This window comes from Dermacentor albipictus, chromosome 4 (assembly GCF_038994185.2).
Source record: "Dermacentor albipictus isolate Rhodes 1998 colony chromosome 4, USDA_Dalb.pri_finalv2, whole genome shotgun sequence".
NCBI classification, from domain to species: Eukaryota; Metazoa; Arthropoda; class Arachnida; order Ixodida; family Ixodidae; genus Dermacentor; species Dermacentor albipictus.
Genome location: NC_091824.1, coordinates 94,344,882 through 94,372,007, shown reverse-complemented (window position 1 = coordinate 94,372,007; position 27,126 = coordinate 94,344,882). Strand labels below are relative to the sequence as shown.

The 27,126-nt window shown below is 44.5% G+C and overlaps 1 protein-coding gene across 2 annotated transcripts; it reads left to right on the top strand.

The window, feature by feature from the left end:
- Window positions 1-546: 546 nt before the first annotated feature.
- Window positions 547-26,828, top strand: LOC135919981 (uncharacterized). Of its 2 annotated transcripts, XM_065454010.1 has the most exons (11): window positions 547-711; window positions 1,450-1,892; window positions 3,612-8,464; window positions 11,079-11,132; window positions 13,438-13,669; window positions 15,904-16,063; window positions 17,254-17,399; window positions 20,095-20,215; window positions 22,543-22,707; window positions 25,488-25,616; window positions 26,534-26,828. In XM_065454010.1, the coding sequence occupies exons 3-11, from the start codon at window positions 8,395-8,397 to the stop codon at window positions 26,714-26,716; spliced, it is 1,260 nt and encodes a 419-aa protein (XP_065310082.1). In that variant the 5' UTR covers window positions 547-711; window positions 1,450-1,892; window positions 3,612-8,394; the 3' UTR covers window positions 26,717-26,828. The 2 variants fall into 2 exon arrangements, with proteins under 2 accessions (XP_065310082.1, XP_070393371.1); XM_070537270.1 differs by lacking the exons at window positions 547-711; window positions 1,450-1,892; window positions 3,612-8,464 and adding an exon at window positions 10,481-10,551.
- Window positions 26,829-27,126: the final 298 nt, after the last annotated feature.

The following is a 27,126-nucleotide window of genomic DNA, read 5'->3' as shown; positions in this document are numbered from 1 at the left end:
GCGACATGCGAAGCGGCGGGAGCAAGGCGTTCGACCGCGACTGCTGTTTTACCCCAGCTAAGACGATGCAACGTAAATTCGAAGAAAAAAGTCGTTGGCGCGAGTCTGAACCCGCTATTCGAGCGCGCGAAGTCGCAGCTAAGCGTTGAAAAACGAGCAAAAGAAACCGAACTGCGTAAGAAGCCACGCGACGATGCGAGACGGCAACGAAAAGAGAAGGCCGAATTGCGCACAGTGCGGCTTATCCCACGTTTACTTGGCACTGCCGGCTCGTTATGTCTTGCAAGAAGTCTGACCCCTCCGATCCTATGACCTAATGCATCACCAAACTTGCAGTGGGCTCTCGCCTTCACGTGTTACGGGAGTGCAACATGCTGCCGACCTTTTTTCTTTTTTTTCAATTTGATGGCGCGTGGCAACGGCGTCTAAATAACAAGAAATAAAAGTTCATTCCTGATCTTCCGCTGTCAAGTTAAAATACGAAACGAAAACGAAAGTACAGAAAATAGAAAGTAAAGAAGAAGATGCTTTTGTTAGGCGGCACGAGCACAAGCCGAAGAAGAAGAATTTCGCATCGTTCCATGCTGATTTCTCACGACGAGCCCCTGTCATTCCTGCTTTTACTCCAGAGTTCGTCGTCGAGAGGCAAGGAGGACATCACTTTTCCTACCCGCACCAGCGGCATTGTCACGCGAAAGAAACGCACGCAAGGTAACAATATTTCTCTCACAAACACATGGCCCTGTGCCGTTTTGATGAGGTTAACCCTTAAAGCCGTGTCGGGCACTAACCGTAAACACTTAGAGCCCTTCCGAGTCAAGTGCGATGCACCATCGAAGTTACCACTGACTCCTCTGTGCTCCGCATTACTGTTCACCGAGCAGTGGTAATGACGAACATCCGGCGTGATGAATCTGTTACCAAATTGCCATTGAACATATCGCGTAGTCATCCACCACGATGGAGGATCCCCAGGAAGGGAGGCAAATTGTATTATTATGCGTGAAAGATAGGCAAAGCTCGCGAAAATATTGTCGTCGTGAGCTCACTCTAAACGACAAAGAACCCTCTGTTCGCATATTATAAAGTTCACAGCTTCACTGACGCCCCTGTGAACAAGGACGCCATGTTGTAGTGGAACGATCTTTTATTTTCTAGACTCTTCACTATTAAATTTTAAGTGCCTCTTTAGTCTTGTTAGCGGTTTAGTTTCTTAGTGTTATACTCGCGTTTGCGTATTTTACTTCTGACGCCAAAGCGTTGCAGCTGCGAAAAGGTGATTTTTTTTTTTCGCCATTCCCCAATGTTCAAGCAGAAGTTTCAAGACCGATGCTTATTCTTTTACCCGAAGCCAATAGTTAGCTTAAAGCGCCGGCAGCGCCTGATGTCCACGAGGCGTCTTATACGTCTCTTCGATGACCGGTAATTGACATGCCCGCGCCCATGCAGGTGACCGGACGATGAAGTCGAAAAAGGTAGGCACCCCTCGCAACGCCGACCCCGCCACGGCCTCCGAGGACGACCATCGTCGCGGAACGAAAGATCTGGCGTCGCTGCTGCGCTCTACGCCCTCGAGAAGAACGCGGGCCTCGCGCAAGGGGCGCGAGCCGCCGAGCCCCGGCGCGAACGCGGCGTCACCGTCACCGCTCGTGATGCAGGGCGGGGTGCCGCCGCCGCCACTTCAACTGCAAGTCTACCCGACACCGTTCTTCGGCCAGCTGCCCGTCCACCAGGCGTACCTCATGCCGCAGCAGCCCGCCGTCTACGCGCCCGTCGGCGACGTTCGCAGCGAAGGGAGGGAGGCGAGTGCCTCGACCCCGGCCGAGGCTGAGGCCGTCCTCATGTTGCCGGGAATTGGTGGGCTGCCGATCAACGCGTGCACGATGTACGGGGTGCGTTGTAACGCCGAACCTTGGTGCGAATTGGCGAAACAATTTTTTGCAGCTCCATGCGAACTCTTCGTAGGGCAAACGTCGAGGGCACACGTCGTCGGTTCAATGAGGAGCGCCTAAGGCCTAGTGGCCCGCAATAAGTATCGGTACTTTTTCGTGCATTCAAAGACCACTTCTGCAGACCTCCTTGCACGAGAAACATTCCAGCCTCACTACCGAAGCGACCGCACACATACATGAGCTCGTAGAACGCGAAGCACGTGGTTGAATCGTCATGCACGTCACGCTACGCCGTTAGTTTTCTGCACCTACACTTCACTCGCTCGTTATCACAAATAGAACACAACCCTTCACAGGGCCACGGGAGCGCAAATGAAAGATCTCCAATTCTGCAGCATTGTTATGAGGACATAACGTGGCATTGTTTTCCATAAACGCGGCGTGGACGCGAGCTTTCATGGGAAAGGCCGGTTCCCGACTGCAATGTTGAGCTGGTGAGTGTTGACTCCTGCCTCTCAAGTCTCCGGAACTTTTGCAGAACTTCAACACAATCCCTCCTATCTCATTCCTCGACTCCTTCAGACCAGTCTGCAATATTACGATCTCTCTATTATGAAGCTTCGTACTAAATATACCGTAGAAAAATTTGTCTGCAGTGTTTGCGTGCGTCGCTAATACATGGCGTCTCGATCAGCACGGTAATATTGGGCAATACCTGGAATGGCATATGCGTCAGCCTGCTTGGTCGGAGCGACCTTGAGGAATTTAATAATGAAGAGTCCGTCAGTTCATTTATCATCGCCACTAGATTGCATACCCACAAGTAGTCCTTTCTAGCCTCCAATTCTTACCATTCAATGGCTTTTGAGGACGTTAGATAACCGCTTCGAGTAAAGAATAGGTGCGAAACGTTATCTAGGTTTCGTCACATGGCATGGCACAAAGCTTCGGCATTTTTGTATACATTGGAAATAGTGCAATACAAAAAGATTTTGCATTTTGAAGAATTGTGAGCCTGGCTCGCAGCACAGTCCAGCCATAAGGAAGGCTAGCAAGACATTGGTGTAACGTGCCTCATAAACGGACATGCTTAACAAATCGTAGAAAGATGTGCTACACATCTCTACGATAACTCACTGATTTCAGCGCCAAATAGGCCGCTGATTCTTTGGCGCAACACTTTATATTCGCTAAAGTGCCATGGCACTTTAGCGAATATTACTCTTGTTACTCCTTTCACAATAGACGACGTCGAGAAACAGCACTTAAATCCACAAACCCAACTTCTATTCCACATCAAGAAAAACTAAAACGACTTTTTCACGGTCATGTCTGGTTGTGGAGAGTACATTTACTAAAAATAAATTTTGTTTGTGATGCCAATCACTTACAACAGCAGTTAAAAAGTAAATGGTGTCCCTAACTTCCATCAACTGAACACTCACTCCAAAGCATTCAAATGCCAGTTATGGGCATTGCATTCGCTTTTTCACGCTTATATTAAAATTCGTAAGTATCGAAATGAGCGTATAACAAATACGTTTAGCTCTCCAGGGAGTCATAAAAGGGATGTGATAGTGCACACGTAACATATAACGTTACATGCTAAGCCGCCATATGCAAGTGTAAAGCTATGGGTGGCCGTAAATGTCACCATGCTCGTATCTCGATTTCCTGTTTCGAGAAACAGCCGTGCACACCTCTCTGCCCGTCGCGCAGTTAGTGCCGGAGGAGAACGGGCAAGGCGCACCACCTGGCACGTACTCTGCCCTGGTCGCAATGGGTCGGCACAAGGCGGCCCTGCATTACTCGGAACCGAGCTCGGATGCCACGGCCACAACTGCTGCCACCGACGACAGCAGAGGCGGCGACGTTCCCGACGCCCACAACGTCAGGCCTTGTACGACCAACTTGCCGCTTACCACCGTAATTCCTACGGGGGCACTAAGGTCAAATCATTAAAGTTAAGCTAGGTGAACCTATTACACCTCCGGAACCGAAAGCAGGCTATTATTATGTCATTCCTATAGCAAGGGTAGTTTCTTGAACCTACAAGAGACGTCAGACAGAAAGGCAGCTGGCAACGCCCACTTGGAGTTCCGACACCAGCGTTCCGGGACGTCGCACATGGACAGCCCCGCTCGAAGTGGTTCTAGCTTCAGCAACGAAAAAAATTATTACGCTGCATTTGAAAATCAGAAAGCGCTCAACAAAATTCACATTCAAGCAAGCAATACACGTCTGAACAAAGCATCTAGTAGTGTGGGTTGGCATGGTGTTTTGACTTTAATGCTCCTTTAAACGTTTCTTCATTTGTCACGCCTCGATAGGAATAGACTGCTGGGCCGTCCCTGAACGTTAGTCCCCTGCCCTTCAGCAAGGCTCTAGAGCGCACCATGAGATGTAATATCGTGGTCAGTTGCTCAAATAGCTACCTGCAAGATGCTTGCGTGGATGATCATTTCACCAGGAGTGGCATTATCGGTCGATCATTTTCGGTTAAGCGGTCACTTCCGCGAGCCTCTCGCATGGCTTGGCTCCGAAGACGTAGGCGTTTAGGGCTACAACGACTTGTGACACTGTGTCGTCGAAACAGCGTGCTTGGCTCTGTATGCGAGAAACTGTCGTCCATCGCAGACTCCTCCGGTGCTGAGTGACGCCATATCTCACGATAGTGATCGTATCCCCGAAGGTGATCGACGGAGAATACGGCTACAGCATATTCCCTCTTAGCTGGCATCGTCGAAGACGAGCTCCCCTCAAAGATGGGAGCCTGGTGGTGGGCATGGTTTTGTATAACGTCCGTGACATTGTTGCACCCAGTATTTGGAATACGTTTAATTTAACAGACCTTTTTGAGCTTTTGCAAAAAGGTTTTGCTCGGGCCTACTGACTGAAAAAAAATTATACAGGTACGACGCCCAAGTTAGAATGTATGGAAAATAAAGCTTGCATGAATTGGTTAAATAAAGGCTGTAGAACTGGACGCGATGCATGCTGTTTATAGTAATCGTGTGCCAGGTGCAATCTCATTCAATAATAAGGTTTACGCGCAGCACAAGTCACAACCTTCATGTCGTGCGATGTTTATGACATACAGCGCTCGCGAACTATCTGCAAAAAGAAATATGCACAAACTCCACTAGAGTTGTCTAAGTATACGTAAGCGTACCTGCAAATTTCAGTTCGCCCACACCCAAATTTCAAGTTCATCATCGTTATCAACCTATTCTATGTCCACTGCAGGACGAAGGCAATACGGATTGAAAAAGAAGGATTCGTACTATAATAAGCTCAAAAACAACAGAACAAATGCTTATTACTTGAAACAGTTTAAGTATTACAGAAACAAATCCGTGGCGCTGATGAGAAAATCAAAGAAATTGTATTATACTAATTTGGTTAATCGTCAAGGAAATGACACAAAGCAAGTATGGAAGATTGTAGGAGAAGTTACGGGAACAGCTAAAAGAAAACAGATTGTTCCTGTCAACTTGTCAATAGAGACTGCAGACCAGTTTAATCAGTTCTTCACAACATACGGTCAGAACAGTGCGCAACCTACTCCCTTAGCTTCAGTGACATCCGACATACCTCGATGTATTAATAATGAATTCAGTTTCTCGAACATTACTAGCGATGAAGTTGCAAGTGTTGTGGCGAACATGCCCACGAATAAAGCAGCCGGGCCAGACGGCATAATGGCTAAGGTAATCAAGGACAACATTGATTTGTTTTGTGTTCCTTTGTGCAGAATATTCAATCATGCGATACACTCTAGCTTATACCCCGATACTTTAAAAGTTGCAAAAGTTGTTCCGATATTTAAAACTGGTGACCCTAACAACCCGTCTAGTTACAGGCCAATATCTGTACTGAGTGTCGTCAATACCATTTTTGAAAAATTAATTGCTTTCCAACTGAAAACCTTTCTTGATGTTAATCATATTATTTGTCCTCAGCAACACGGATTTGTTTCTAGCAGGTCCACGTCCACGGCTGTAGTTACTCTATCACAGCTTATCCTATCTGCTCTTCATAACCATAATGTTGCTGTAAGCGTATTTATAGACATCAAAAAAGCTTTCGACACAGTTTCACACTCCATTCTTTTAATGAAACTGGAAGCATATGGTGTGCGTAGCGGGGCCCTTGAATTCTTTAAAAGTTATCTTTCTTCACGACAGCAGCAAGTTGTCCTCAAACAGTTCAAGTCTGCATACCAAACTGTTACGTGTGGTGTACCCCAGGGGTCAGTTCTGGGACCGCTTTTATTTTCGCTCTTTATTAATGACCTCCCCAATGCAATACAATGTTCTCAAATTTTGATGTATGCGGATGACACTGCACTTATCTTTACTGGCAACTCACTTGAATTAATAGAAAATCCTATTAACAATGAACTCCAACGTATCTCGACCTGGTTTCGTAATAATCATCTAACTTTAAACACTGAAAAAACTAAATATGTTATTTTTCGTTCAAAACAAAAGTGTATTGAATTAAGTGATTTTTCTATATGTGTTGACAACAATGTTATTGATAGTGTGTCTTCTTTTAAATATTTAGGGGTCATGTTCGACTGCCACTTGTCTTGGAAGGAACAGGTGCACAGTGTGTGTAAAAAGGTTGCGTACGGTTGTTTTACCTTGTCTAAGGCACGGCGGCACTTTCCACCTGCTATTCTTAGATCACTGTATTTTTCATTATGTCACAGTCATCTCAGTTATTGCAGTGAATCATGGGGAATCACATACAAAACGTATTTAACACCATTGCTAAGACTACAAAAACGTGCCTTGAAAACCATGGGATTACCTTCTTCGAATAGTTCTAACAATAACATTTTTGACGCAATGCAAATCATGTCATTCACAACCTTACGCGATTACAAAATAGCTCTTATGGTTAATAATATTATAAATACCAACTACCCCTTACCTCTTGGTGCATTCAGTATTCCCGTCCGCAACACTAGACAAGCCAGCAATGGCAATTTTAACCTTCCTATTTGCCATAATGCGTACGGAGAAAGACGAATAGAATTTACAGGAGCGAACATTTGGAACTCGTTGCCAATTGAAGTAAAGCAAGCTAGGAATTTCAAACTGACATGCAAGAAACATTTTTTGGGAATGGAAGCAAGGCTACAAAGTTAGTTTTTCTTCAATGTGTTTGTGATTGCTGTCCTATATGTTATTTCGTATTGGACCGCTTACTAGCCTCATTGGCTATCGGTCCAAATATCTGTGTATACATTTTGTTTGTGTTACTCAATAAAGACTTCTTGATTCTTCTTGATTCTTGATTCTTCAAGGCCTTTCCCTGCGATCTCCAATTATACCCCTGTCCTGCGCTAACCGATTCCAACTAGGACCCACGAATTTCCTAATTTCATCACACCACCTAGTCTTTTTCCGTCCTCTACTGCGCTTCCCTTCTCTTGATACCCATTCTGTAACCATAACTCTCCAACGGTTATCTAACTTGCACTATAAATGACCTGTCAAACGCCAGTTTTTTTCTGTTAATGTCAATTAGAATATCGGCTATACCCGTTCGCTCTCTGATCCAAAGCGCTCTCTTTCTGTCTAGGCGAAATGAAAAAAGATATGTGAGTATCTCCAAGCGAAGGCAAACATTAACCTGGTTCTGTCCAGCTACGTGACATTCGAATATTTTTAAACTCTGGCTAAAGTAAGCTGGGACACACACCCTGTATATAAATCGACAAATATATCTAGTGAGAAAACAACCCACATCTAACCGCGGTAATGAGACAAAGAAAACTTCTCTTGAATACCTCTGTGAACCAAGTGTTCCACAGTAAACTTATAGTTAATAAACAAACGCTTCATGAGAGCATAACTGATAAGGGCACTAGAGCCCACGGGGCAGCTTTTTCTAATTGCGCTGTTTCATCATCTCTCTGAGATGCTTAAGTTTACAGAGTGTCACAGCTAGTTTTATCGCAGTGGGCACGATTCTGAGGGCTAGTATTTCATTTATTGAAATTAAACGTGCTTATTAATTTCGACATTTAAAATTCAATTCTCTGTTTCTTTCAGCCTGCTGGTAAGTAAAACTCTATTTTGTCGTGTTGAAATATATGTCTGTTCGATCCCACTTAAGAAATTGTTTTGCGTGCGCAGCGATGCACAGTTCAGCTTACTTTTTTCAAATAATTTTCTTTTCTTTTTAGAGCCAAGTAGCAAATTCCACTGGCGAAAGTCTCATAAATGCGTGCCTCAGACGTATTTATTATTGCGTTACGTAGCTTGCAAAAAGCAGCGCCTCGCTTCTTTTTTTTTTTTTTTGCTTTGCTTACAAGTGCAGTGATGTTTATGCGCGCTGCAAAAAATCTTCTCTTGAGAGAAACAGAATACAATACGAAGAACAAGCGCTATTATTCCCGAACATTATTCGTTTCTGATTAATTTGACAATTTCTACTGTTTCCTTCTTTTTTTTTCAGGCTGTGCAGGGACGGTATCATTACCAAAATGATCGTAATGCTCGGAGTGCTCTTCCTAATGAACGCGATCATTGTGGTGCCACTGTACGTAGGAAAGCGTACGTTCCCTTGCCACCACACTTTCGGTTCCGCATTGGTCGCAACGACTGGTCCTTTCATGTTCCTGAAACAACTTGCAGTTGGGCTAGTTGGTAGCATATGGTAGACAATTAAAGAAGCGCAAATAGGCACACTCGCAACCACGCACACACCCACACAGGCGCAGACGCGTTAGCCAGGTCCCCCACACAAACTAGAGCCTCTGCGAGTATGGGTGTGGTTGCGAGTGGGCCTATTTGCCCTGGTGTAATTATCTTTCGTGTTTGTTTTTTTGTATAAAGCAAGTTCATACCCCATTTATGTAGCCTATAGAAGAAGGGGAACCGAGGGGCTCGATTTTGTTAATCATGACCACATAAAGCCAAGAGACAATGAAGTCAAGGAAATCATCAAGGAAATTAGCCGTAATTGAAATTCAAATAATGAAGAAAAGGAAAATGAAAGTGAACGAATGATACCTTGTCACCGGTGGGAACCTTCGCATTACACATGCATTGTACTACCACTTGTGCTACGGCGACGGCTATCAATCGATTCACCAACTTGACTATGTATGCATGACAGGTGCTGCGGGCACCTGTCAAGCTGCCGTTTGTTCGTGCAGCTTTTTCCTGCAGCCTCCGCCATCTTTCTTGATGGGAAATAAACATTATTATTATTATTATTATTATTATTATTATTATTATTATTATTATTATTATTATTATTATTATTATTATTATTATTATTATTATTATTATTATTATTATTATTATTATTATTATTATTATTATTAGACCTAGCCGTAGGAATGTCGGCGAGCGCCACTCAAAGCCATGGTGGGCGGGTGTGGAGCATACATCTGTGTCCCTATTTTATATCGTTCTCGTAAGAAAGTTGAAGTGCAGGAAAACCGAGAGACGGAAAAAAAGCGAACAAACGCGTCTTTCCTGCGCTATAACTTTCTTGCGAGAAATATATAAAACCAACTAGCCCACTTTTCGAGACTACCTCATAGCGGTTCGCTTTCGAAACCGTTTCTAGGATCGTGCCCCTGGACGCTGTGAAATTGCGTCGCCTTGTCAAGTTGCGCAATGGCGGCGTTTTGAGCCAATCAGATAGGCCGTAGCAGCTCTGTGGACCAATCAGAGCTGACAAGATGGCGAATTTGATAGTATAGCGGAATTTGACAGTGTCCAGAATGGAAGTACTGGGTTTACCGCCTGCGCGCCTTCTGAAGTCGTTCCAATTCTGGCGAGCATTGAAGAGAGTCTGCTTTGACTGCTTAGGAGGCAACTACAAGCCCAAATAATGGAACACATTTTGGTAGACGTCTCTGCAGATTACACCCACCTCGCCTTTTCTGTATAGAAAATACCTTTGGAAAGCACATGTCATTACTGTATTTGAATGATTTGTGTGTGCTAACCTATAAATGGACATACTTACAATATGCGTTTAAGAAATCGTGATTACGTTTTTCTGGCAATAAATCGGGAATAGGACTCTGGCAATACCCTCATAAGGATTGTAACACTTTTAGGCAAGTTCAGAATTCATATACCGCATTTTTCCTCTTTGGATGCTCCACTAAAAATAAGTTTGCAGAACGACGTTGTGTGTTTTTGGCGCAGTGTTACGGATGTGCAAACTTAATGCTTCTTCTTTTTCTGCCTTTCCACTTACCGGGAAGATTTGTAAAAATTGGATGCCATAAATTGAAATTTTGCTTAGTAGAGTCACTGCAATATAACTTTCTCTCCAAATGCAACAAACTTATTTCATGTGGATCAAGTGGTTGTCCCATAAAATAATTTCCTGCGTTCTACATGTATTTGAATAGTGGAATCGCTGTTCCTCTTAATCTTCCTCTTATGTTGGCCGCTGTCCGCTCAGCTGACTAGCCGTCAACGGGTATTGGTATTGGAGCCCATACTCTAATGTCACGAAGCTTCTGTCGGCAACTCGTCGTCGCCAGCTGTTCAAGCTTGCGACGACCGATTCGATTTCTTGGCAAATCATTGCAGTGAGCAGCTTCCACAACAACGTGGCGAGCACTTTCTGCATTCTTCGCATGCCCTGTTACGAAATCGGGGTGGATAAAAAGGTGAACTTTCGTGGATAAACTTAACAACGTATAGTGCTTTCGAAATTGCGTAATTTAATCTAGTCTCATGCGATTCCCCCCTGAAATGGCACCTTTGCAACACGGTTCCTTAAACCAGTTTCTGAAAAATTAACACATTTTGGTTAATTAGAGACGCACTGCAACGGTTACTCGCCCTCCTGTAGTGTCCGCCACACTGAATGTATAAAAGTACTGAATTAAGCATCCTCGTATCGGTTAAATCTTATTTCTTTAGTATTCGCACTATGATAAATTACTTGGTATATGGCAATTAATCTCGCAGCTTTGGCTTTGGTTTTGTTACAACGGAAAGCAATAAAATTTGAAATGACGCAAGCTCTAGAGATCCCCTACGCTGTTTTGTATACGCCGATTCCTGCCACAGGTTTGATTTATTTACCTATATCAGTAAATGTTTATTGTGAACTTACCGTGCTTGTTATTTGTGCTAAAATGTCATTGGTGTGTCATGCTAATGTTCACGTTGGCCGTACTTTTTTTTTTAGGTAATGTTGTCCAGGGGAAAAATATCTTTAACCTCAAAGGACAACGCGCATCTGGCAAGTAAACATTATGATCTTCCCTAGCTGCCTCGTACTGCACTTCACTACACAGGAAGAAAAAAGGACATGTTCTCCTGTAACGAGCACTTATTCAATGGCTTGCAGCGGTAACTTATGTTTTCCTTTTTTTTTCTTTTTCTTCTCGCGTGTCAGGTTAGCGACCTTAATAGCAGAAGCTTGAGTCGTCCTATGGAGAGCTTATTTGTGTATGCTAGGTAGACCACAATGTCGAGGTCGTAGTTACGGATCGAGTAAAACCGTGCGTCCCTGCATCAAAACCGTTCGAGTCGGACACTGTGCGTTCTGTCCTAACAATAATTTGTTCTAGAATTCGCTGGCTGATACGAGGGAGTGACGAGTACGAAGTCACATTGAACTTCTACATCTGTTTAATTTATATCACGCCAAAAACCACCAAGCCTTTTGAAATCGTTCAACCGAAGACAGCTAATAAATTTGGAAGAATTATCGGAAATTGTAGCCAATAGCGCTGTTATCGCCATTATTATGATGATGGTGTACTGGCGTCCGCTTTGAAATGGGGAAGTGACGAATAATTGCCAATGCTGCTTGAGTTGATCATGGACGCTATTCATGCCTTTCATTCTAGCACTTTGTATACACTTCCTTAATGCTTTTCCGCCCTTTAATCTTTCTTCTCTTCCCTAAAACTTCCATGCTAACCTTGTATAACTACCTATGCCTTTAACAGATCCGGTTCGACCAATCTCTTTCGTGCTTTTTTTTCACATATAACCCAAACGTCTCTTGAATATCTCGACCGCTGACTTGTAAATGCTTCCATCCACTTTAGATATAAGCGTTGCGGCAAGGTGCACGTTACCTATGGGTCTCGCTGGGAGAATACGTTCGTATCCCATCAAGATGTGCCCTCGCAGCTAGCGATTCGAAGCTGCAGGCTTCACGTTCATCGGGAGTTGGGGTCAGATCACGTTTATCTTATATCTTAGCATTAAGAGACTGCATTTCGTCATGACAGTTACAGACAGCGCCATAGCTGTCATGACAACAGTCCCTCCCTCAACCTCCGTCACATGAGAAGCACCTCGATCACAGATATAACACTTCAAACGCCAAAAACACCTTGCGGAAGAAAGGAATACAGCATTGCGCACTTTTTCTAACCGTGAAAGAAAGTGAAGACAACACGAGTAGTCATTTAACATCACTAACAAAAAATTGGTTGCATTAACGAATTACAGTATAAGCGAGGTAATGTTATACAATGGGTAGGAATGGGCACAAAGTGATGGGCTCCTATGAACATCTGCGGCCTCCCAAAGAGCTTCCTTGAGAACTGAACATGCCACTTACTGTCCCAGCTGCACTATATGTTGGAAATGTTTTCAGATGTTACACAGAGGAAACGATAAAGTATAACGTGGGCAACCCAGAAACGTACACTGTAGGATGACTTTCTGTCAGGTCACACTGAATCAGGCTCTACCGAGACATAAGATATATAAGGTAATAAAATGAAATAAAATGAAAATGAGACAAATGTGACCCTACCCCAACTGCCGCCAGAAGTGAAGCCAGCAGCTGCGACTCCCTATCTGTCCGCTTTGCCGCTCCAGCTGACGCCACTAAATTGATCGCCCTCATACTGCTCCAAACTTAAGAGATACTAGTTCAGCACGAGGTAAACAAATTACAGCAAGGCTGCTCCAATGTTGAGTCAAATAACATTAATTCAGTGCGAGGCAACCAAATTAGAGCAGCAATGACGTTGCTGGCTGCAAGGGGAAAAAGCCGTTTAGAAGTTTTACGAAGGCTTGCACCCATCCGACGATTAAATTACGTGGCCGGACGTCACTTAACTGGCCCGGTGGATTAGGCCAGACGCCGCGAAGGACATCCAATTTATTTTCACGTCCTCCCGCAGAGCGTTCTGCCTATTTCGATGTGAGTGTTCTTGTACACCACCCCCATCGGAATGGGGCAGTCGCGACCAGGCAATCGCATCCGCTACATCTTACTCGGCAGAACGACGCCAAAGCAACCGAGCAGTCACGGCGGGTCCGCTGGAGATCCAACGGCGGCACTGCGTGAAGTTAGAGTTTTTGCACGATACAAACACCGCAACGAGGGTTACAGTGACTGCATTAGCATTACTTTCACATAAAAAAAACATGAAATCTGGAAAAGTAAGCATCCCCGACTGGTGGAAACAGCTCTCCTATACGCCGCATCTCTTCTGATCACCATGCAGCGCGCCGATGTGCGTAAGCTTTGCAAACGCGTCCTGCCCACCTCCTTCAGGATTCGCTGTTTTGCGCAGACTACGTCACCTCGTCCATTGCACCGGAGCCCCTCGTGTGCATGTATCAGTGCGCCGAGAGCATGGCGAACGAGATCGTGGCGGTGCCGGACGACTTCTGCGACCTCGTCTACTACCAGCTGGACGAAAAGTACACCTTTATGGAGTGGCCCAATTCGAGCTGCATAAGGCAGCTCGTGCTGACGGCCTCAGCGTCGAAGAAGCATAAATACGGCATTACCGTGTACAACACGTAAGTATTTTTTTTTTCAGTGCAGATTGCTTTCTTCGTTGTTAGCGTTGTCTCTGCATATCGAAAAATTGTGGTCTCTAGTCAATGACCGCTTTGTGCTGGGATTGGGGTTCTTGAAAGAGAGCTGTGTATCAGGCTAGACTGCTCAAGCACTTGTTTCGGAGACCTCTCTAGGCACTCTTACTGGCACAAGAAAGGGTTCCTATAAGTTGAATAAATGAAGAATGTCTGCTTGGACTAATTGGTGCATTTTCACGCCAAAGGAGCTCTAAATGGAAGGAAACAACAGTGATGAGGTGAGTGACAGGCACAAGTTCTTGTGTCTGTCTAGCTGCGTTTTCTTTTCTTTTTTTCAATTTTAGTTCATCATCAACTTTAGTGCGTTGCATCATATTTACAAATATAAGTCGTTCTCGCCCACTAAATGTCCCCGAAAGTTCCTGGGATGTTCTTCCACTTGCCTTTAACTCTTTTAGGGTCACATTTTTCCGAGAATTCATCCCTCCCCCCCCCCCCCCCCACGTGGTCACATTTCCTTATTACAAATTCAAAGTTGTCACTGCGATTTAATTTGCGAAGACACAAGGAAATGTTTTGGGTGAGCATAAAACGAAAGTCTGTTTTAATCTGGGCAGTTTTACACTTGGTTTGTATTGTAATACGTGGAAAAATTGGCATACATATTGTTTTTACAAACGCAATAGAATTCACACAATTAATTTTTATATTTCGAATTGCTTTGGTACAACTATGGTGCATACTTTGAAACGTTCCATCTCATATTCCTCTTTGATCACGTGTCGCACCAAGGAAGCGATGCCAGCAACTACGGCAGTGAGCAACGTGCGAACCAATGACGCACGGCCACAGGAATGGAAAATCAAGTGGATGGTTAGGAAATGCTTGCCCAGGGACACACGGCTACAGCGAGAACGAGGCATGCCTGTGAGCACGCGCAAATAAACTCAGTGATGCGTACCCGTCAGAACAACAAAACGAGTGAGAAACTTGCAGTACATAATTGTTAGATCGCTGGACGAAATTCTATCAGTTCTCACAACGCACGCCTGCGGGTGAGCATCTCGCGGTGACGTTTTGAGTTATCAACGAGTTTGGGCGCACGTTAAAAAACGCCATGTCGTCAAAATCATATTGCAGCCTACCACTATGTCGTGCCAACAAATCAGATACGTTGTAAAATCCCGTAATTTTTTTGTTCATAGGAAGCAAGAATCACTTTTCCCGACCCCAGATACTCGGAACACTCGAAAAGAACGTGTGAGAATTCGGTTGATATATCGCGCAAGCGCCGGCGTGAGCACGCAGCAGTAAGCCATTCGAAGCGAGAAGCTACCGCGGTGGCAGCCACCATAGAGCGAAGCCATAAATCTGTTTTAGCGAATATATATATATATATATATATATATATATATATATATATATATATATATATATATATATATATATATATATATATATATATATATATATATATATATATATATATATATAAAGTAACGGGAACGTTTCAGCACCTCGAAAGCGATGCTAGGCGTCGCTTCCTTGGCAACTCCCATGTGACGCACCAGGGCGGTGTCAAACGAATCTTGGCTATATGGCGCGATAAGGCAAATCATCCCTACTGCTGCAGTGACTGCGCTGACTATGCATCCAATCGGGAGTTGCGTACACTGCCAATCGGAATAAGATCGTGGCAGGAGGCAAGTGCGGGCGCCAGCTTCACTTTAGGCCACGCTATTATACGTGGCCCAGGGGTCGAACAGGGAGCCGTGTTCCACGGCGCCGTGAGCCCAGGCGAGTACAGCGAAACGAATAATGATTCCCTTCATTTAGGTGCACATCGCCATTAGGATATGTAAACACCCGGAACTTGAGTTTGGTGGCGATTCTCTTCTGCCTTCCAATATAAACATGCACCGTAAAGTTGGTAACTACGAAGTTGATTACCATAAATAGTTTAATTAGTAAATTAATTCATTTGATATGCCTTCACATTATGTATGCCTAGGCGGATAATCCTTCCGAAGTGACATGATTCGGGTAAATGTTGCGGGCTTTTTTTAAATATGTATTCGGATAAATAATACACTCGATGGGAACCTATGCACGCTGTTTCGGCTTCCGAGTCGCGAACGTGGAGGCTCTACTGCGAAAATGTTAAATAATTCGGGGTTATTGTTTCCCTCTCTCTCTTGGCCGACGCCACTGCACAGGCAAGGCGACGAGTCATTCGACCAGCTGAAGACTTCCGCCGGCGTGGCGCAGTTTGTCAAGCTTTGGACAAACAATGTCAAGCACCACGGACTTACGTTTGCCAGTGGTACATACGGCACCTTGAACACGCTCGCACGCTTCAACCTCAAGATCCTGGGCGTAAGTTGCCTCTGCTGCTGCTTCGAAATTTTGCCTCGAGCTTCACGAACTGAAATACATTTTAACCTTTAGCAATGTCTTAATTGGGCACCGAATGAACCAGTTCGGACGAAGGCTGCTCTAACCTAACGAAAATTTTGAGTTTTACTGACTTGTGGTGGAGCAGTTATGAAAGAGGCCATTTTATTAAATATGACCAAATGCGCCGTATTTTGAAGATACGACGCCAAGAATCTTTAGACCATGAGCGTCCACAATTTCGCAACTCACGAAACGAAAATAAAAAAACGAATTTTGGAAAAGCCGTCGCAGAGCAATTAACGCCAATAAAATTTCCGGGTCATGTTGTATTTTACGTGGAACTTGCTCTGTTTACTTTGGTTTACTTTGTTTACATTTGAGTTACCATACGTTTCACCGAAATAAGTTTATTTAGATCCTTTATATGTCTATTTCGTCCGTTGTAAATTCACTAATAGTGGGAGCGGTTTTTGTTGCCGATTTAAAACACGGTAAAGATTTAATTTTTCAACTTTTCTTTAATATTATACTTTGTGCCCCAGAAATGGGCACAATGGTTTATGAGGATTGGCGTAGTGGAGGACTCCAGCATAATTTTAACTACCTTGGGGTATGTTACATATCACCGAAAGCAGAATAGTAAAGCGCGAAATTCACTAATTTATGAAAAATGTAGGGTCACAAACAAGACTTTATTCCGAACATCGACTCAACATCACGCCTGTTTTTTTGTTTTTTTTTGTGGGGGGGCGGTGTGTGTGTGTGTGTGTGTGTGTGTGTGTGTGTGTGCGTGCGTGCGTGCGTGCGTGCGTGCGTGTGTGTGTGTGTGTGTGTGTGTGTGTGCGTGCGTGCGTGCGTGCGTACGTGCGTGCGTGCGTGTGTGCGTGCGTGCGTGTGTGCGTGTGCGTGTGCGTGTGCATGTGTGTGTGTGTGTGTGTGTGTGTGTGTGTGTGTGTGTGTGTGTGTGTGTGTGTGTGTGTGTGTGTGTGTGTGTGTGTGTGTGTGTTTTACTTCAACTTATTTTATGCAAATATTTTGAGCACTTCACTAGTAAGAACACACGTGTTTTCAACGTCTTTATGAGTAGCGATCGTTCCACTACATATCTCCATTAATGCTTAAACGTCGGTGCATGTTTTTAAGCACTAACACTTTATGGCGTTTTGCAGCGTTTCAAGTCACTCCAGGTCGCTGCAAACTCAATGGCTGGCCAAAGGGATCACCGCAGATACGTGCTGCTGGGAATACAAGCATGGTTTGCGAACTTTTCCACGGAAAAGGTTGCCCTCGCTGCTACCCTGAAAAGGATATCCACGTGAGTTTTCCTTCGCATTTCGATGTAGTGCGTAGGATCTACCATCTTAGACAGTGATACATCGGATACCGGGATCGGTGGTGGACTCTGTGAATTGCCGCTAACTGCGCCTTGCAATAAAAATCATTTCTCCTGAGTGCTGTGCATAAAGAACGACACCACGCGGGTTTCCCTCGAGTAGCTTGCACAGCCGAAACAACGAAAACGCTGTTCTCATAAGTGACGTTCGCTAATGCTATCGAGTCTTTGTCATTTATGTTACGCGAACTACAATATCTCTGTTATGGCTAAAGTGTTTATCCATTCGTTAAAACTGCCCGGTTTTGTTTTCGACATATCCAAAACGGGTGAACGTTAAGAGACCGCCGTTGTCAACTTCTGTGCCGGAAGTCATAAAATGACCCGTGAATGGGGCCCGGGAAGTTCGTTTTGCCAGCTTCTGCAATGTGAGCTCGAATATATTGCCTCCCTCTAATGTCAAAGCGCAGAGCAAGCGTACGTTCATACTTTAAGAAATATGTAGAGATTCGACAACTACCATCATTTCTCACGAAAAAACCGGCAACGTACTATAAACTATATGTGTCAGGCAAGAAGACAGAAGCTGCCCTATGCTTTCAGTGCATGCTTGAAAAAAGTATACAAGATGCTTTATTGAAAAGGACTAGCATTGAGAATCGATGGCAAGTATCTCGGCAAACTGCGGTTTCAAGATCACATTTTCTCGTTCAGCTACGCTGGGGATGTCTCGCAACCACGCAAGAATGATTGAATCGGCTGAGTCTACGGGTAGGTTCGACAATTAAGACGCAAAACCCATAGTATTGTTGAATAGCCTCAAATAAAAACAAACGTTCGAGTTTGGCAGTCAGCCTCCTGGAGCGGTGCAGGAGTACCTATTATGGGAGCGAAGTATGGACAGGCGATCCGGATTGTCAGAAAGAATTGTCCAGACAAAGAAACATGGCTTGGAACGTATATGACTGACAATGCGAAGTCATGATCAGCCGCTTACCGCTGTCTCTGAACACGTAAGTGGGCAATCATTGCATTATGTCAGCACTAAACTGTGGGGCTCATTATTGGAGGACAACAGAAACCCAAGAATTCAAAGACGATTAAGCGGTAAATGCGAGAGAAATACTTCACACCTCTTTGAGGTCGCGAATGCATGACTTAAATCGTATTCACTACATTGCAAAATGTGGTTCACTCGACACGTCCTACCTCTTTGAGGAGCGAAGTGCAACTGATGCTGGTCGTGAGCGAACCCCTGTTAGTTGAAATATATATATATGGGAATTATATATAATATGGAAATATATCTGGGAATTCGTCTCGGACCAGGACGAATTTTTCTTCAACTATGAGGCTTTTCTTTCGAGGAACCCGTATGTGTTTCCTTTCTAGGAATTGTTACGAACGGGTGGATGTCTGACTTTCCCTTTATTCAATATATATATATATATATATATATATATATATATATATATATATATATATATATATATATATATATACCTCTATACCGCTACCGCGTGACCCGCTACACACATTTCACACAGGTACATTTTCTTCCACTCACGCTCCTGATTCTAATGCATTAAAACCACAGACAGAGTGATGTAACGAAAATTGGTAGGTGATCACGCATGAGGAAATTAGGAGACGTGGTATTAGAGAGGCAAACGAATGTAGAATGTAGGTGACATTCTGGTGGAGATTAAATCCCAGGAATACAGTTGTACAGGTTATAAAATGCGTTCAACGAATAAGCAGTGGTCTATAAATTAACAAAATGAGTACCAAGGGAAGGAATTCACAGTCCAGTATGGCAGACAATAGTGTGGCGTGATTACACCACGTGTTTTATTTTTATTTTTTTTTATTATTATTTTTTAGACCACGCAATTTTTTAACGTCCCGGGTGACAGATAGCACAATTAAAGTCTTTGAGCTGAGTTGCGCGATGAGGCTGACATTGTTTGCACTTGATATTAAAACGCATAAACGTATAATCACCGAAATTGCATCAATTAAGTTTTAATCTATTATCTATGGCTACTATTCGAATTTATTCAATTGTATGCAGCGAGTTCACCAAGCGAATTCTCTTGGAACAAGTTCTTAGAAAAACAAGTTTCAAGATATTCATTCCGAAAGTGTGTTAAGAAATACGGTAGCGTTCCGGTTACTTCTTGAAAACACAAAACGGCATTTTGTTGAAAAAGTAATTTGTGAAACAACAGTCAATATTTAGAACATGTTTGGCGCTCAACAGTGAATATATAGCGCAAGTTTAGCGGCTCATATAGAAAACCACTGGCATAAGCAGAATACATACTTTCAAGTGCACATGTCTTGCAACCTCGCCTGCTATAATTTGTAACTTGCAGTATGTGTCATAAATCAACCTAATTAGTGGAAATTAGGTAATTAGTCAATCCTTCATTTTGATTTATTGTGAAAGCAGTGCGCGCCTTATCAAGCAGTCTATTTCAAGGACTACGATTGTGTTATCTGTCAACGGCAACAGCTAAAGATTCCTGCACAACCTAAAAAAACCTAATGCAGTAGCAAACGTGTAAGCATAGGAAGCGACTGATTGACGTCAGGCAGGGGCAGCTAGAGATATGGTTGGGAGCGCTCCTCGTCCTAGAGCGATGACGTTGATGACGACATGACGTCACTACAGGTCGCAGCCGTTGAACCTGCTCCTCTTGTACACCCACATCTGGCACTGGCCCACTACGCAGTGCGTCGTGTCCGGGCCGACGATACTGAGCAACAACCTGCATGTACCTCTTCCCGCTATGGTGAGTCATTTAAAAGAAGGGAAGGAGGCAGCGTGGGGGTAAACTATACCTGTAGTGCTGCCTTTGCTCGCATTTTAACGCGATAGCATCATAGGCGCACTTCACCCACTTTACGAGCATCGGTCTGACGAAGAAAATATGGACCGATTTCGAAGGCTGAGCGTGTGACACTCGACGCACGCGCCAGAGGTTGCAAAGAGCAAATATGGCACGCGAGGAGCATGCGGGCGATCGCAGCCTGATGGTTAGACCATTGAGTTGCTGTGCGAGAAGACAGAAGTTTGATCCCACCATCAGTAACGCATTTCTCTATAGCATTTAGGCGGCCTTCACCCACTCTGTAGCTGTCTCACGGAACAGTCGAGGTTTGTTGAACGCGTCACCGTGTGCACGCAATTGCATGGGTGCTGGGAAAAGCAATGCACTATGTGAAAAAAAAGAAACAAAATGAAGAAAGAAGAAGGATCGAGTACGCTGAACTTACCTTACGTGAATGTCTTTGATACGGAAAACAGAATCCTTTTATGTAGAATTTTACGCGCGCACTAAGCGCTGGTCCCGCTTTGTTGACTCCCAGTATTGTTAGCCCGATAAATAGCATCTCGGCTGTTCCCCTTGTTTTTCGTTGCCCCGACAACAAGACTTTTTCTGTGCAGCCAAGTTAAGCTATGTACGTACACTGGAATGTGCATTTATCAATCGACGTCAACATTTTGATCCTGTCTCGGGACTCAGTGTAAGCAAGTCGCAGCCTTCTCAAGCAGTGACTGTCGCACGGTGGCAAGCTCCAACCAGTGGGTTACACGATTGCTTAGTCAAGACGGGCGCTCCATGATTGGAGAACCGCTACCAGATGACTCTGAAGGATTTTACCAACCTAGCGCCAGTGACGCTTTCGGTGACGGCCTCTTTGCAGCTTTCATATAATGCACCAGCAAAGCGTGATAGGTATTTCTTTTACATGCGAAGTTATGGTGTCGTTCTACCGTGTGTCTCAGCTAACTTTAACCATGCTGTTCAACCCCCAAAAATATTTAAAGGGCACACAGCGCAATACGTAATTACAAGACCTGCGGTGTCCAGTGGCCGGATGATCGAACACCATAGGTCTTAAAATTGTATCTTCAACGGTGTATTTTTAAACTTCGTTGTTTTTTTTTGTTGTTGTTTGTGCTGTTGAATAGCTTGGCTAACGTTAGCTGGGAAAACCCTAAGCATAGATGCAAGTTTCCGAAAAGTCGTTCTTTAGGTCAGAGTCCTCTATGGCATATTCCAACACTCTGAATTGGTGAATACTGCGTCAAGTGAGCCTACTGGTTGCGTAAAAGACGCCTCTCGTATACGTTTAGGTTATCGACAGTTTTAATTAAACAGACTATAGCATGGAGTTGTGCCTGCCACGTGCGGTTCCTTCACCCCCATCGTACCAGCCTGCTGGTACGCGCACGTAGCCGTGAGTCCCTACTCTGTTTCTCTGGACCGCGTAACGAAACTTCTGTCCCAGATTTGCCACTCGAGCAGACGAATTTCCATGCGGGCACCAGCACAGCGCGCGGGATGGAACAGCGCGGATCGGGTGAAATCAGAGGCGAGCTCTCATTCTTTGAAACTGATGAATTGTTCGGTCGAAGAGGCCGCAGGTTGAAAATAGTTCGCAAGGCATGCATTCTGAGCGCATATTCCCTGATACCCGCATGGCGTTCATTAAAGTTCTTGACGCACACCAGCCGCGAAAAATTCTGTATTTATGAGCAGCCTATACGCGCGAGCCGGGATCACGGTACTACATTCTGCATCTAGTTTATGTGCAACCAATTATACCCTGTGTGCATTGGGATTGCAGGATCAAGGCTGATACGCGAGTAAATGTATGCTTTCGGCGTATTCCGCGTTCGAAAAACTATACTGCGATGGGCTGTACCATCAAGGATGACGATTGCGCAAACGTACCATGGGCTTATTGCGACTTCAGATTGGGCAAGTTGGTAAGGATCCGCTGTTACAAGCAGCAACAACCCCATAAAACACGCAATTGAGGAAGAAACAGAGGCACCGCTACCTACTATGTAGTTTTTTTTTTTCGCTCACTTTCTTTTTCATGAGGTGCTGTTAGACTGGTCGAATCAGTTCCTACAGAATGTAGTGGTTTATTATATTTGTAACTTCTCCAGCATCTATGTTGCCTTAATTCAATATGCACTGGTGCAAAGTTTTCATGAACAAAACAAAAGCAATACCATTCCTACTACAGCTTAAGGAAATACTGCTAGATACACCACTTTGCCGGCATGATTCACATACTCATTCATGTTGAAATTCTAATGCAGGACACGACTGTGGAGCTAATCAGCGCTGTGGAGACCCCGAGATACGTGACCGTGCTATTGTCTCTGAGTGCGATTGTGTCGCGTTTCGTCATGGAGGACAATTGGGAGAATGCGGTAATGTACGGAGGCCAATGTGTCGACCGAGAAGCCGTGCCTTATTCTAATGTAAGTGGCCGCGTGTCAAGATGTTATGCCGCTCACTCTTGCCTTTCCTTTCTGCACCCCTTCACTCTTGCTTTCAACTGACATCGCATGAAAATTTTTGTTTACATACTCAATGCTATTAACTTGTGGCCATTAGGACCGTTCGAAGTATGCATATATAACTTCTCGGTGTATCGATGTATGTGATTTCCATGAACTCCAGTCGAAATATTCGCGCTATGTGTCGACCAAAGCTTCTCTTGACTCTTTACCGAGAGACATTCTTCTTCTTTTAGACAGCCAACATAAAAGACCTAACTTCATTTCAACTTATCTTATGCGTAAGACTAATGTATACAAGGTACTTAGATAAGTTATCTCGAGCAAATAAACGGATATACGCGTTCATGCTGAACTCCACAGTCCTCACAGTACTTGCTCCAACTGCGCTTAAAACTAACCGTCGTAATGCCTCAACCACGAAAGTAAAAGGAAATATTTTGATGTTTTCTTCTGTGACAGGGGAAAGTTAATATTCGTGTGACCTCGTATTCGCACATCCTGCTGTATATACTAAACACCTATTTATACTGAGTATCACACATCTGAAACGAAAGAGAGCAAGAAGGAAGAGGTGTTACTTGATTTGCTTTACTAAATCAAGTTTTATTGCAAGCGAACGGTGCAATTCATCCACGAGTACTTTGTTCCGTAACGTTGCACATGTAGCATTCTACAAAAGGAAAGAAAGCCAATGCCAACTTTCGTTCATGACGGTCAATATAACACGACCAAAATATTAAAATGCCTTCTTCGTTATTTGCGACTAAGCAAAGGCAACTAATTTTGGAAAGAATGAATGCAGTTCAGCGTGTTTGTACTTCCAGCAACGAAGTGAGTATACTGCATCTTGTGCAGAGTCGGATATTTTTTACAAGCTTTTCAATTTCCGCTAGTTAACTGTAAAAAACACATAATATGGGGCTTTACGTGCCAATACCACTTTCCGATTATAAGGCACGCCATAGTGGAGGGCTCTGGAAATTTCAACCACCTGGGGTTCTTCAGCGTGCACCTAAATCTAAGTTCACGGGTGTCATCGGATTTCGCCCCCCATCAAAATGCGGCCGCCGTGGCCGGGATTCGATCCTGCGAACTCCGTGCTTAGCAGCCCAACTCCATATCCACTAAGCAACTACAGCGAGTGTCAATTCTAGTGAGCGTAATTAGCGCCTCAAAAAGTGAACTTATCAAATAATTGACAGCTTCGCCTCAAGGCGAAGCGTCGAAAGCGATAGCAACGCTTAGCGTCGGGCTCAAGTTCTCCTGGCGGTGTTCTGGAACAATTCGGAGAGCCGACACGGCGCAACGCAGCGATCGCCATCGTTTTAGAATCGTCGTCTCATTGCCGCCATGCCGTCGCCATCGTCCTACCACCTTTGTCGTTCCAACGTCGTAACTGCGTCGTCGTCAGAGTCACAATCATGCCGCCATGCTCATGGGATGACCACGGCAAGCGAACGCCATAAAAAAGTAGGCTGCTGCGCAGAAGCGGGAAGAGCTTCCCTGGCAGATGCTGCAGGCGTGTCACAACACTGGCGCGACGAGGAACGCCGGCAGCCGCCGCACTGGGTTCCAGCACCGAGGTGCCACCAAACACGGCCTTGGCGTTGGTCCGCGTTGGAGTTGGTCAGCGCACTGGCGTTGATCGGCACCCAAGGGAAAATATTTGCCAGATTTAGCTTGACGGTCCGCTCCGACCAGCGCGCGCACCGCGGTGTGGTATGAGCACAACGCTCGTGCCAGATGCGGAAGCCAGCGCGCTGCCTTGGCTACGGCAGAGCCTATTGAGCCGAGCGTGACGGTTCGTCGTCCACTTGTTTTCGTCGATTTTGCAGCCAAACGCTCCGTGCATCTCAGGAGACCTTCTGTAACCTTCCAAGCGCTGGCAGCGCGCGCGCATCAATATTGAGACAGCATGACGGCGGCTCCGATGGTGCGAAAGCACCTCACGTGTCTGTATAAGTGTGCTATCGCAATAAAATGTGGTTGCTCTTGTAACCAACCATGTAACCAACCAGCAAAAGACCGCAAGCATAGGACCTTGCCAGAAAAAAATGCATAAATAAACGAAATGACGTTCTGTCTGTCACCACCTTTTCAGAAATAGATACAAAAATAATTTGCAGCTTGTAATACACTCGTTAAGCTCAGATAGTGGTCTTGTCTATGGTTCGTTGCAGTACGTTTACTGCCGAGCTAACGTTTCTTTTCGCTTGTCTTACGATGAGCTGGGTCAAAATAGCAGATATCTTCGCCTCTTAATTAGTACTGTTCGCAAGACACCTCTAGGTAACTTCGCGATGAGCACTCAGGAACGTATTCTTGATCAATGACAGACAGTTGACCAAGTACTTATACGGGCTCACATTCCAATTACTTATGCGCAGTTACGTTCGTAGTGTACATTTTTTACAACTGTAGGGTATTCAAGTTGCCATTTACAGATGCAAAACCTTTGATAAGCAATATTTGATCACTTCGTTAATTGACATTTGTGCTTGTTATATGGATTCACAATACAGGATTGCCTTTAAATGCTTATAGCGTGTAAATCGCATTTGGTGCTCTATCAACGTTCAACAAAATATCAGCGGTTCTGCTCATATCTGTTTGCATGATTATTCAATTCGGCGCACTCATTTCCATTACGTTTTTGATAATTTGAAAGCATCCGCATGACGTGAGACCTTCGTACATGCCCGAGTTTCATCTTCAACGCCGTCTCTTGCTCGCAACAGGTCTGCAGCGGAACCAGCATCGTGAATCCAAGCATAGTACCGGAAGCCAGCGTTGCCATTGCACACGTCTACAAGGAAAACGTACTGACTCAGGCCACCTACGAAACAGCGGACACCATTAGGTCCAAGGTGCTCTCCAACTTCTCTTTAGCAGCCTCTTGCAGCAGCTAAAATGCACATGAATATCAGACAATTTTACATAAAAGTATGCATTCTCGTTGTCGACGCACATAATTCCTTTGGCTTAGCACTACCGCAGGCAGTGGCCGTAGCTCCCCGTAAAACGTGCCATGGTACCACGGGATCCTCACAGTGCAATCATGGTTGCTATGTCAACCTTCTGTTTGCCGCTTTAAAGCTATGCTGAAGGGAAGTGTTAAGATAATGTAGCATATTGGTGAGTTCTACCTCTTAAATTGTAAATATGCCAATATTCGCGCGGAGAGTTCTCCTATGTCAGAAAGGAAGCAAACACAAAAAGCGGGAGGCGACTGCACTTCTAAATTCATGCAAGAGCTCCTCGTGAAGTCATTATCTAAATACCTTCGTCTGGCACGGACTCGGTGAACGTTTACGGATAATTTTAATTGCATTCGAAAGGAAACACACAGGTAAATTTCTGCTAGCAAGTTCTGTTCTGGACTATCACTGCGAAAAATATATCAGCTATATTCGTAACGTCACACTGTCTTTTTGATGTGGCAGTCTGATGTGGCGTGATATTCTTTTTTAAAGAAAGAGAAGTTCGACCTTCATTTTCTTCGCTAACAAGCAACTATGTCCAGAAAAGAAAACAAAAATTCTAAAGCTTAATGTACCATTCTACGCAGTGTTTTGCTTTTCTGTATAGAGAACCTTCAAAGCGGCAGCTTCGTGACACACAATTCAGCAAGATCAGACCATTACCACCACGGTCTCCAAGACAAAAAATACTTAGATACGTTTCAGGGATGTTTGATATTCTAAGCTCGTAAACAGAATCGCGTCGGTTCTTCGTGTGGCACGGGGGACTTGAAAATCGACCAGTAAACTTCTTCTCTGTGCAGGTCGACTACGCCTACCGGTATCTAGGGCGCAGAAGTTTCGGCTGGGCCATTCACTACCTCATCGGGGGCAAGTTGAACGATTCTTGCCCCCAACTCGGCATGGATGGAGAGGACGTCGTCGCAACAGCCGTTCTGCAGACTAAGAGGTCTTGGATGGGATGGCGATGGCTCTTCCCGTTTTGAATGAGCCGCTGCAATACTGAGCGGTATACGTCTTGCATCCATCAATCTAATTCGATATCAAATAAATACATTTCGCATAGTCACCTTAAATATACCAGTATGTATTGTCAAACCCTTTGTTTCATTCTTTTTACTTGAAACTTCTTTTAAAAAGTTCGAAGGGCTTCGTTTTCTGACACCGCTGTAACGAAAACATGTATAGCATTATTGTTTATGTCTTTGCAACCGTATTAGCCATGCGCCTTACTTTGCTATCGTTGTGTAGAGGAAAGAAGCCGTTACTCGACCATGCGTGGGCCGTGTGCGCAGATGGCGCTGTAGTCGTGCCGTGCATGACGCAATCCGAGCTAAATTTAGCCTCGCGCGCCGTGTTCAGAGCGGCGTAGCTCGGCAGCTCGTTTGTCCACCCG